Source organism: Tasmannia lanceolata, unplaced genomic scaffold (assembly GCF_043159265.1).
Source record: "Tasmannia lanceolata isolate RefF3 unplaced genomic scaffold, GAP_Taslan_0.1 ptg000020l, whole genome shotgun sequence".
Lineage (NCBI taxonomy): Eukaryota > Viridiplantae > Streptophyta > Magnoliopsida > Canellales > Winteraceae > Tasmannia > Tasmannia lanceolata.
This window is the reverse complement of record NW_027518697.1, coordinates 2,715,418-2,728,274: the sequence shown is the minus strand read 5'-3', so window position 1 is coordinate 2,728,274 and position 12,857 is coordinate 2,715,418. Positions and strand designations below refer to the sequence as shown.

Genomic DNA, 12,857 nt, shown 5'->3' with positions numbered 1-12,857 from the left:
TTTCGGCTGTTTATTTGTATTATTATGAGAGGAATGATGGAAACCATTAATTATTCAGCTGCTCAGTGAAGAAGTTTTTGATTTTTCAAGAGGAGAGATGACCCAACAGAAGATCAAAGAGCTTAAACAGTCATTAAACAGGTAATTATGATGGTATGTAATTCTCATGGATTATGCTTTTTGATATGTATTAGTGGCTTTTTATGTAATGGTTAGTGTTGGAGCTTTGTTAGCTAGTTTTGTTTTTTTCAAAGCATGTTATACGATTTCATATTATAATGTAAGGTCTGAAAGAATTTGGATTTAACATGCTGCTTTTTGACTCTTTGCTATTCTCTTTTCTTGTTGGTGGCGCAAATCTAGATAAGTTTAATAAACTGAGCGTCCTTACTGCTTGGATTTGTTGGAACATTTTATTTAAACTTTGAAAATATACCCCTGAAAGGTGCACCTTCCAAATTTGGCTAGATGAGAGGGACCAATTTCCTACCGAAATGTCGAAAAGGGAAGGAACCATTCAAGGATGATCTGATATTGATCCCACTCCACCCAACGAAGGGAGAAAGCGATCCCATGATACGACCAATTCCTTCTATTCATTCTTGGCTAAAGACCTGTATGAGTTTTTCTATCGGTTGGGTTGGTTCTAGTTGGAGGAAGATCATTATTCTCATTCCTTTCTGAACCATGATTCTTTCGTATATCAATTAACCATGATAGAAGAGATCCCCCTATGACCAAAAACAGCCTGTTGTATTCAACTAAACATCTGTTGTTATTGTCGTATGGTAAGAAAAAGAGTATATATATATGCGAATAGTGTTCCTGCACTGCTGCTTAGATAAGCTTATCTGAGCAGCTGCTTCAAAAACTCATGTGACCCACGTTTTTGGGGTGATCCAAAGCATTCATTTGAAAGGCCCATCCATGGATAGGGTGTGTACCAAAAATCAGCCCTATAGGATCATCCTAACCCAATCAAAGGTGGAGCGGAAAATGGACAGACACTGTTTCTAACCATTTTTTCCCTCCACAAATGGCAGGGTTAGGATTACCTAAAGGGCTCATTTTTGGTACATACCCTATCCATGGAAGTGCCTTCCGAATGAATGCTTTGGATCACCCAAAAAATGTGGGGCCACATGAGTTTTTGAAGCAGCTGCTTAGATAAGCTATCTGAGCAGCTGCGCAGGAACACTTTTCTCCATATGTATATATATTTACTTTTATATTTACTTATATATATATATATACATATATATATATATATATATATATATATATATATATATATATATATAGAGAGAGAGAGAGAGAGAGAGAGAGAGAGAGAGAGAGAGAGAGAGAGAGAGAAGTGTTCTTGCGCAGCTGCTCAGATAGCTTATCTGAGCAGCTGCTTCAAAAACTCATGTGGCCCCACATTTTTGGGGTGATCCAAAGCATTCATTTGGAAGGCCCTTCCATGGATAGGGTGTGTACAAAAAATGAGCCCTTTAGGATCATTCTAACCCTGCCATTTGTGGAGGGAAAAAATGGTCAGAAACAGTGTCTGTCCATTTCCCCCTCCACCTTTGATTGGGTTAGGATGATCCTATTGGGCTGATTTTTGGTACACACCCTATCCATGGGAGGGTCTTTCAAATGAATGCTTTGGATCACCCAAAAAATGTGGGCCACATGAGTTTTTGTAGCAGCTGCTCAGATAAGCTATCTGAGCAGCTGCGTAGGGTGTGCCCAAAAAATCAGCTCCATGGGATCATCCTAACCCTTCAAACTGTGGAGGCAAAATATTGACAAATTTGTGAAGGTTTATACACGTCCATTTTTAACTCCACAAATCGTAGGGTTAGGATGATCCCATGGAGCTCGATCTTAGGAACAGTTTTCCCCACACACACGCACGCTATATGAAATTTGATATAGAGAAGATATATAATATGATACGTATATATTTAGTATAGATATAGAAAAAGCCTTCACATCTCTCTCTCTCTCTCTCTCTCTCTCTCTCTTTTTGATATCCTTCAACTCGGTTTTTTGAGCTGCAGTGAATCTTACATCTTGAAACTCAAAATCTGATAATCCATTCTCAACTAGATCCCATAAATCATGAGACATGGATAGTTTCTTCATTTTAAGGCTTCAAAACCCAAAAATTTCTCCTTTGAAAACAGGAACCATTTATTGAGAAAGACTCATTTATTGAGGAAGACTTACAGCACCCGTAGCAGCCCTTGCTTGACCTTCCTCGCAAGAACAATCACTTTGATGCCAACCTTGTTAGGCTTGAGAGAGATAAGAGAGGCTGCTGGAACACTTTTGATAAAGGGAACGTAGAGAGTGATTTCTATTCACTGGAGATGGTGAAGTGAAGGGGCAAAAAGGATAGAAAAGGCTCCTCTTGGCTCCTGGAACTCCTCTTTACTGCCTTTCCTCCTTATGCAAGAGCTATTGGAAGAGTCATGTTCACTGCTCCTGCACTTCCAACTCCAACAGGAAACTCAAGGGCGCCCCTTTTGGTTGAAGGTTACCAAAGTGCATTTATAATATGTAGAAGTCAAAGAACTTTAATTGCACTTTGTTGACATGCAACCAATGGGTGCGCCCTTTCATGTTATTTTATTCATAATATGATATTTTAGGTTCTCTAATTGGTTGCTACTTTTTTATTTTTTACATTATTTTTATCTTTTAGAAGGACCTATGATTTTTTTTTAATTGTTAGATTTCTATTTTCTGCTATAGAAAGTTGCTGAACCAATGTACCATCGTTTATGTGTGTCCTTTCTATTTGTAATGGGTTAAGTATCTGGCTTACAAACGAGTCTCTTGGTTTTTTTACAGTGAGTTTCAACTCATCCACGAGTTATGCTTATATGTACTATCAGCATCACACAGGACAGAGCTTATTCGGGCAACATTGACAACATTGCATTCGTTCCTCTCATGGATTCCTCTGGGCTACATTTTTGTATCTCCATTGGTTCGCACTTTTAAACTTAGAAAGTTACTGTCTTACTGTGTTTCCATTACAATGTCACACAAGTCTTATACATCTATTGCTGGATGTGATAGCTGGAGACACTCTTAAATTTCTTTCCGGTGGCGTCATATAGGAATCTTACTCTTCAGTGCTTAACAGAGGCAAGGATCTGTTTTTCAGTTCTGTTGCATATATTATTAGTATCCTTGCTACTCGGATACTGAATATTCTACATTAATTCACATCATGCTATTCACAGGTTGCAGCCCTTCAATTTGGAGAGTATGATCTGCAATATGTGAAGATGTATACTGTTTTCATGGTTCAATTACAGGTACTTTGTGGTCCCTTACACATGTAGACGTACATCTTAATTTATTATGTTTCCTATAATTTCTTAATTTTATCTTTAGAACAAATCTTTTTCTGCCCACTTTGATTTCATCCTTGGTAAATTGTTGTTATTTCTCTTATTCCACATTTGAATTAAACTCTGAACCTTGTTATATTTACTTTAGGGTATTCTCCCACCTGGACCAAATATCCCTGATGCTTATGCAAATGGCTCCAGTGAAGAGCAGGTAAGCCATTAATTTCACAAAATTGAGGTCGTGTTCAGTTATTTATGTTTGCATATACCAAGTCTGTGATATGCACTGATATGTTTCTGTTGTTTGTTCAGGCATTTATTCAGAACCTGGCGCTATTTTTCACTTCATTTTACAAGGCAAGTTCCTTTTCTTAGTCCCACAGCTTGAAATGCTTTCATGAATAGTTAAATATGGCATACATGTTTTACCCCTGGGCCTTATGATGACTTCATTTCTAAAGTTTAATGTGTGAAAGAACATCCATTTATCCCAAATGTAGAAGGATACATTGTATTTTACATTTTATAGAATGGATACGATTCTGGATTCCTTGTCATCTCTGATAGTGCTTTTCTACAGGCTCATATTCGAGTCCTCGAATCTACTCCAGAGAATGTATCTGCTCTTCTAATGGGTCTTGAATATCTGATTAGCATTTCATATGTTGATGACACGGAAGTTTTCAAGGTAAGATCATTGTTATCCACTTGCCATTCATTCTGGTTGATTTAATTTCTGTAAATGGTGAATGGTGGACTTAATATTGGTTTTATTGAATGGATGGACAGGTCTGCTTGGACTACTGGAATTCATTAGTCCTAGAACTGTTTGAGGCACAGCATAACCTGGACAATCCCGCAGCTGCTGCAAGCATGATGGGTCTTCAGGTATTTATTATTATTATTATTATTATTTTGGAAATGATCTTCAGGTATTTATATATGATGGTTTTTACTTTTTACTGCTATTACCATGCACCTGGAGGTTAATAATTTCAATTTATGTTGTGTTTGCTATTTATCTCTTTTGGTTCTCATGGGCTGTGTTAGTTTCTAAATCATTGCCTTCTCAACCGGTGGCATGTATGTATGTATACATGCTTTGAAAGCTGCTACCCGTAGGAGTTCCTCAGTTCTGAAAGAAGTACTGTATATGAAAGCACTAGTGATTGTTGTTATTTATTGGTTTCACCACAACTGCAATTGCTGTTAGTTTCTTTGTTATTGTAAAGAACTGACGTTTCAGCAGCCACGACGACTAGTATTTTGTTGCCTGGCAAATGACCGTGAGTTTACTTTCATCAAAAAGACTTGTATTTGGAAATTTGCAGCTAAAATATGTTTCATAAAAGGATTTTTGATTATATGTGGTAATTCCTCACACATTTCTTATGGTGGTTATTACGTCAAAAAACATGATGCTAATAATGACTATATAGTTTATTACTGTTAAGCATGGATTCTTAGCTACAGTTAGAGCTCTCATAATTAAGCTCCATAAACATATAATTTCTTATATCCTATGCTCATACCAGAAACCGGCATTGTTCCTACGTTTGTTATTTATAATCTCTTATTTCTAATACTTAATAGAAAAATCTTGTGATATAAGACACGAGAGAGTACTTTCTTAGAAAATGTTGCTAAGGTACATACACTTTACAATGCAATATGTAGGATCAACCGATCAACATATGAGAAGGAAGAGGAAAAAGAAAATGGAAAAGAAAACAGATGCCAAAATTCACAGATCCTTATCGCATTTCATATCACTAACATTATGACCAGATTGGAGGGTATGTTTCTAACCAAAAGTCCTGGATGTCCTTCTGCATCAATTGCGTTTTATGCCACTAACATGACTTTGATTGTCGCATGTCTCACGAACCTTCTTCACAGCATAGTTTGTGAACAGATCTTTCACCATGGCCAGTAACAATTCATTTATATCTCTGGAACCAAGCATCTTGTTTACCAAAAGTTGGGGTTCACCCAGTTGAAGGTGATAGATCGGCCTTATGAGTAGGGTTTGAACTGTTAGAGATAGTTCCAGTTTGGTCATCATTATCATATATTCTAGTCTGGTTGAGACAAATGATCTTCTTTCTAAGTTAAGCCTTCTCCATTGTGAGAGGCACAAGCATTTAGGCGACTCAACTATAACTTTTTGCTTATGTTTAGAGAATTTTAGATGACGGAAGATTTCATAACTATTATATTCGAGAAAAATCTGGTGGAATCAATCCATCTCTTGGCCCAGATTACCCAAAACACAGATAAAAAGCCTTTGCTAGAAACAATCAAAAGAAAATATCCATTTATACGTAATCAAAAGGGAAATAAGTGTTTTTCGGACAAAAAAGGCGATGGTGATAGCCTTATTTTCTAATACTTAATATTCTCTAATATTGTATATAAAAAGATTCCACCGGGAATATAAATTATAAGAGTGCCGACTGTACTTAAACCTAGCATACACAGGCTTCTGAGTGAAAAAAAGAAGTTTAGATTGGCGTTTTCCCTGCAGGACCTTTACTTGAGACATTCTCGGGTGTTGTATTATATATTACGTTTCCAAAATTAAGATTTTGTTAATTTCTATTTCACTATGACATCTCGGTATTGATGTTGGAGCACTGATATGAGGAGCTTCTCTTACACTTTTTATGCAGTGTACAATTTCTGGGCTTAACTATTGGGAACTAATCCTTTGGAACTTCTTATACTGAATATGTAGATGCCATTGTTTTCTGGAATGGTTGATGGCCTTGGTTCACAGCTTTCACAACGGCGGCAGCTATATTCTGTTCCGATGTCAAAGTTAAGAATGCTCATGATCTGTCGTATGGCTAAGCCTGAAGAGGTTTTGATTGTGGAGGATGAGAATGGAAATATCGTGCGTGAAACTATGAAAGACAATGATGTCCTTGTACAATATAAGGTGTGTTGTGCATTCTTTTATGTCAAGATGCCTAGAAATTTTTATCTCTATTGATCCATCGAAACTTTTAGTTCGTTAATGGGTGCTGAGTTTATAGTATTTGCCCGTGAAACAGACTTTTCTATATCTTCATGGTTTCTGATGCCCGAACATGTTCACATTGTTTTCTTTTGTTTTACTATTAAATGAACAGACAAGAAAACTAAAATAAAAGTGCAAATTAGATCCATGATCATGGAATATGGGTCAAATCAATATGCATTACATTTTACACCATAGTTTGCAAGCTTTTCTGCCTTAAGATTCTACATCTTTGTTTATTTTTGCATTGTTTGAAAACTGATACCTAACAAAAGCTCCCCAAGGCAAAACTGAGACGACTTGTGGCACGAGCAGTTTTTTAATGACTCCAGACAGTCAAAATATTTTTTCTGATTGATTATATAGGGGCAAAATCGAGTCGACTTGGTTTAGTCAATGATTTACTTGGGGAGTTTTTAAATGGTGCTATTTTGTGCATGTGTCATCAATGCATCTTTCAATGTATTTTCTCCACAATTTAAGATATAAATACCCTAAACCAAATATGTCGCTGTTGGAGAATTTGATATGGTTGGCTTTCCTATTAGGTGACCACATGGGCCAAAGTGATCAAGCGTTGATAACAGCTGAAGGTCCTTGGTTCACTGTTTAGGACAATGCACATTTTTAGATGTACAAAGCTGGATTAAGGAATGCCTTTTGTAAAAGCTTAGTTTTTGCTTGAATAGAGTTCAAAGTCTCAGGCTCTATCTTTGGATGTCCCTCTACTATTGATTTTAATTTTATTTTTGTTTGCCTATGCTCAAACATTGTGTAATGGTACAGATCATGAGGGAAACACTGATCTACTTGTCACACCTTGATCATGAGGACACTGAACAACAGGTACAATCTTTACATGGACCCTTTTTGTTGTATGTAACCTGTAGTCCTGTTTAGCTTGGTGATTCTATGTCTCTACAAAGATGTGCTTCAGCCTTTTGTGCACATGATACTTGTATTTTGAAACATGAAGCCAATTTTTATTTTTGTTTATTTTTCTTGCCATCATGATCCCATTTGAGCGTGTTTTTTTTTATTGGTCCAAAATTTCATTAATGGGACCAAGATGGCCAAAGGATACAAATAGAAGAGAAGATACAATGTAAAAAAAAGATACACCAAATAGTATCACGGAGGGAGAAAGTCAAATTGTTCAGGGGATCCCAAGTGAACACCACTTTTAGCTAACTTATCCGCCTCACCATTGGCCGATCTCCTTATGTGGCGAAAGGAGATTGAAGATGGGCCCACAATATAAAAAATCTCAACGAGAAAATCCACAAAACGCCAAGGAAAGGGGTGCGAACCGGAAAGCCACCTAATGAAATTGAGAGAATCGCCCTCCACCACTATTCGATTTAGATCTACCCCCTCCAAGAATTCGATACCTTGACGGACCGCTCGCACTTCCGCCTCGCTAGAATCACCGACCCCAATAGACCCCGCAAAAGCCCACCTCACCCCATCATTTTCATCTCTTAGAACTCTCCCAAAGCTGGCCGGTTCCGGGTTGCCAAGGTTAGATCCATCGAAATTAACCTTGAGGAATCCCGATTCCGGAGGCTCCCAGACTTGGATAATCGGGGAAGAGAAATCAGCACTTAAACACACTTCCCTCCAGCCATTCCACTTATCAAAGGCGTAAACGTAGTTAAAACTTGGAAGAGATTTTGCCCAAAACACGGTTAGAGCCATCCCCTTTGTAGATAGAAATGAGGCATTTTTCGCTACTCCCTTGAAGGTTCTTGCATTCCTTTCCTTCCATAATACCCTGACAAGCGCTAAAAAGGAGATGTGCTATATGTTTTTTCCTTTCCTCTATGGAGAAAAGAACCAACCCTCCAACGCCTGCATAATATCCACAGGGAAGACCCAAGAGATACCAAACCTTTGCAAAACGCTACCCCAAACTTCTCTGGCCATCTTACAATGGAGGAAAAGCTGATTAATGGATTCTCCATCCTCAATGCAAAGGGCACAATGATTGATGATCAACATTTTCCTCTCCCTTAAAAAGTCCACCGTCTGAATACGTTTTTAAATGGCGGCCCAACTAAAAACACCGACCCTAGGTGAGGCAGGGATGGACCAAATTCTAGCTAGATTAGGAGGGGCAGGGCAAGAAAGGAGATAAAGATAGAAAGATTTGGCTGAGAATTCCCCCGAAAATTCTAGTTAGATGGACCCTTTGAGCATGTTACCATTCAGTCAATTTAATGTTTGTCTACTAATGATTCCTTTCTGCGTGGTTCCTGATTTGATTTGTTAATGATGTTGGCACGTATTTGTGGTTCACTTCTGGATAGTTTTGGCTGCATCATTTGTAATTTTGAAAGCTTTCTTGGAAAATGACTCACCAAAATGTTGCATAAATAGGAGGGGGAATGTTGGTATTTATGGTAAGAGGCAGCACATTGGTAGACACGGATTCACATTGCAAACATTGGATTGGATTTTAATACATGCTCTTAGAATATGTAAGGGGTTAGGCCATTTGCGTGCAGAAGGAATATGTCTGTCGCTTACAGGATGATGTCAGAAACTGGGTACGGATATTATTCATTTCTTTTGAGCTGACTAGAATAGTGTTTTGTGATGAAATATCTTTTCTCGAGAGCTCATCTAAGGAGGGTCTCCTAATTACTTGTGCTAGTCGTTAGTTTACTTTCTGCATCCATTTATGGCAAATGCTATATCCCCTTTGGAACAAGGAATTATGTATTTTTGTTTTGTTTTCCTCTATTGTCTGTAGTTGCTTTCCATTCATTCAATTTGGAAATGTATTTATTCTAGTCCAGGATTTTTTGAACCATTTCTCAGTGGTTCACACTAGATTCATCATGTAATGTTGGGCTATATAACAGTATGGATGTATCTTTAATTTGATAAAATAGGCCAATGACAACTGCTGTTCTTCCCAGTTATTTGATTTGATCTTTGATATGGTTGTTGGCCTACTTTGTAGTTCTTTCGCTTGGTCAGAGGTCTCAAGTCTGCATAGGTAGGTTACTCTATATCCGAATGGTGGCTATCCATGGTGTGGGATGTTCTCATTGTTAGGAAATTTCTCATATTTGATTTACTTTTTGATGTTCAAGGGTCCATTTTCTATTATAATGGTTTCCCTTACAGGAATTTTACTGTTATTGATTAAAAAATGAAAAAAATGGAGAATTTTCTCAATATATGAGAGCATTCTATACTTATGCTGCGGATGGACTGACTGAGTTAACTTACTTCAAACAAGGCCTATATTCTAAACAATCACGGTTTTCTCAATATGCTCACATGAAGGTTTGGCACTTTGGCGTCAATATTTCCAATTCTTGCCTTGAGCATTTTATCGTGTAACGACCCGATTTCCATAACCGAAACGCTACGGCAAGAACCTGTCAAAACACTCCAATTTTTTTTGTAATGACTGACATTTTCTTTCCTTAAAAATAAAAATAAAAAATATATATATATATATATATATAAATAATTTTATTTTGGACCATTGGATCATCTGATCATTTGATCGGGGGTTGAGATCATCTGATCATTTGATCGTAGGTTGAGATCATCTAGATCAACCCTAAATTAAAGGGAGTTTACCATATGTTAGTATTAAACTAATTTAAATTATATGATCTTTAAATCAAGGGTTATTAGAGTAGTTAGAAAACTTTCTCGAAAATTTTATTTCATGGAATATTTCTCTTAAAATTTGAAAAATTGAGATTTTTAAAACTCTTGGGGAGAAAGCTGCAAGGGAAAACATGCCTACTCTTTATTAAGAAGTGGGCCCACCCCCCTGATTTGTCTAATACTAAAAATAAACTATATCCCTTGATTCTTTTGAATTATAATCTATGAATAGTGTGATATCAATTAGAATAACTATGATCCAATGAAAAAGAGAAGGATGGGAGATAAAATAAGAAGAAATTTCAGATTTTGTGGGTTGTTAGTTTCTTTATGTTCAAAATTTTAAAACCCTTAATAATAGAAGATAATATCTTTTATATTAGACAACTCACCATATCCTATGACTCTCCCAAATTATTATACATAAGGAGTGGAATTTTAACCAAAAAGGAAGGGAATATATTGTGATCCCCCTCTCACACTCAACAATAGTGGACACGCCCAATTCAAACTTCAAAAAAATAATAAATAACCAACGCTCCATTTTTGTCCTTTAAATATATATATATATATATATATATATATATATATATATATATATATCTTGCTTGTATTTTTCATTTGCCCTAGTCTCTTAGCACAAAACAACAGTAGAAAAAGAAAAGAAAAGAGAGAAAGAGAAGAGTAAGGAGAAGAAGCAGAAGGCCTTTTGTAAATCCTATACATGAACATTAAACAACTATAATTCTTAGTCCAATTTCAATAAAGTTTCCTGACAATAACTTCCACTTAGAACAATTATTCAACTAAATAAAGAATTATGAATAGGATTTACAAAAAGCCTTCTACTTCTTCTCCTTACTCTTCTCTTTCTCTCTTTTCTTTACTTCTGTACTGCTGTTTTGTGCTAAGAGACTAAGGTAAATGAAAAATACAAGCAAGATATATATATATATATATATATATATATATATATATATATATATATATATATATATAAAGGACAAAAATGGGGCGTGGGGTTTTTTTTTTTTTTTTTTGAAGTTTGAATTGGGCGTCCCACTATTGTTGAGTGTGAGAGGGGGATCACAATATATTCCCTTCCTTTTTGTTTAAAATTCCGCTTCTTATGTTTAGTAATTTGGGTGAGTCATAGGATATGGTGAGTTGTCTAATATAAAAGATCTTATCTTCTATTTTTAAATGTCTTTAAATTTTGAACATACAGAAACTAACAACCCACAAAATCTGGAATTTCTTCTTATTTTATCTCCCATCCTTCCCTTTTTCATTGGATCATAATTATTCTAATTGATATCCCACTATTCATAAATTTTAATCCAAAAGAATCAAAGGATATAGTTTATTTTTAGTATTAGACAAATCAGGGGGTGGGCCCATTTCTTAATAAAGAGTAGGCACGACATGGCTTTCTCCCCAAGAGTTTTAAAAATCTCAATTTTCCAAATTTTAAGTTATATATTCCATGGAATAAAATTTTCGAGGAAGTTTTCTAACTACGTTAATAACCCTTGATTTAAAGATCATAGAATTTAAATTAGTTTAATACTAACATATGGTAAACTCCCTTTAATTTAGGGTTGATCTAGGTGATCTCAACCCACGATCAAATGATCAGATGATCCAATGGTCCAAAATGAAATTATTTATATATATATTTTAAGGAAAGAAAATATCAGTCATTACAATCTACCCCCCTTAAGCGAATTTTGTCCCAAAAATTCCTACGCCCATATCCTAGGTATCATAGTAACTAAAATTCATAACGAAATTAAAAATTAATGACGTATACCTACCTCTCAGATACTGCCACTATCGAAATCATCGTCCTCGTATACATCAAGTACATTACCGAAAACCGATATTCTGCGACTCTTGCTGGTAACTTCTTCTGAATAGAGCGGTGTTTGGTCGCCAATTGAGTCCGAAGATATACTAATGACCTCTTGTTCTTGATGGGCGGGTTCCTCCTCGGGATATTCTTCCGGATCCTCCTCTTCTGGCTCCTCTTCTGGTTCTTCCTCTTCTGGCTCTTCCTCTGAGTCGGATGAAATTTCGATAGGTTCTAAATCATCAACTTCAATAATCTCTCTCCTTGCCATTTCCTCTAGCGCTTGATCTCTCTGCCTATTCCATAGCCTTGGTTTTAGCATGCATTTTCTTGTGGTTAACTTTGTACGTACCATCCTGAAATTTCAACAATTTTATGACAAGATCGTCAAATATAGCAATATACTATCTCTAAAATACCACCATCTGTAGGGAAAAATCTTCACAAGTCAAAAATATTCTTTTATTGATAAGATCTTGGTGCATTTTCATTATCATCATCATCAAATTTCATAAACATATCCATATATTATCATCAACAATCTTATAATACCGTAAAAGTATATCACCAAAATTATCTTTCAAATATGATGGCACCTCTTGGTACATTAATATTTATCATCCAATAACATGACAATTTAAAATCATTCCCTCTACTTTGCTAGCTCTAATCATGATTAAAATTTCGTCTTCTTGTGAAATCCATCTAATCCTTCAACTCCTTATGGTTATCCTCAAAATTCCCCTTTTAAGGTGATCTTAGGTGCAAGAGGTTAAATCCTCCCTTCCGACATTGATGAAATTATGTTCAAGCTCCTTAGCTCTATAGATCTCTCGCTCTTACGGATCCCAAAATTCCGACGTACCATGCCCTGAGGCGAAAACTCTACTAATTTTCTACCTTAGGTCACTATTCTGCCCTTATGATTCCTCTTTCTAGAATCAAGAACTATAACTGCAATTCCAAAGCTACACATAGCTTTAGATTGTAACAAAGA

General features: G+C 36.1%; 1 protein-coding gene across 2 annotated transcripts in view; it reads left to right on the top strand.

Annotated features, from left to right (window-relative positions):
* The window catches only part of LOC143855223 (protein EXPORTIN 1A-like), a 48,632-nt gene that overhangs the window by 10,308 nt on the left and 25,467 nt on the right, over window positions 1-12,857 (top strand). For both annotated transcript variants that reach the window (XM_077365454.1, XM_077365453.1), the window contains exons 6-15: window positions 59-141; window positions 2,845-2,983; window positions 3,076-3,144; window positions 3,243-3,317; window positions 3,502-3,564; window positions 3,666-3,710; window positions 3,934-4,041; window positions 4,143-4,241; window positions 6,091-6,294; window positions 7,162-7,221. In XM_077365454.1, coding sequence (XP_077221569.1) covers window positions 59-141; window positions 2,845-2,983; window positions 3,076-3,144; window positions 3,243-3,317; window positions 3,502-3,564; window positions 3,666-3,710; window positions 3,934-4,041; window positions 4,143-4,241; window positions 6,091-6,294; window positions 7,162-7,221 — 945 coding nt within the window. The remainder of the gene's footprint in view (window positions 1-58; window positions 142-2,844; window positions 2,984-3,075; window positions 3,145-3,242; window positions 3,318-3,501; window positions 3,565-3,665; window positions 3,711-3,933; window positions 4,042-4,142; window positions 4,242-6,090; window positions 6,295-7,161; window positions 7,222-12,857) is intronic.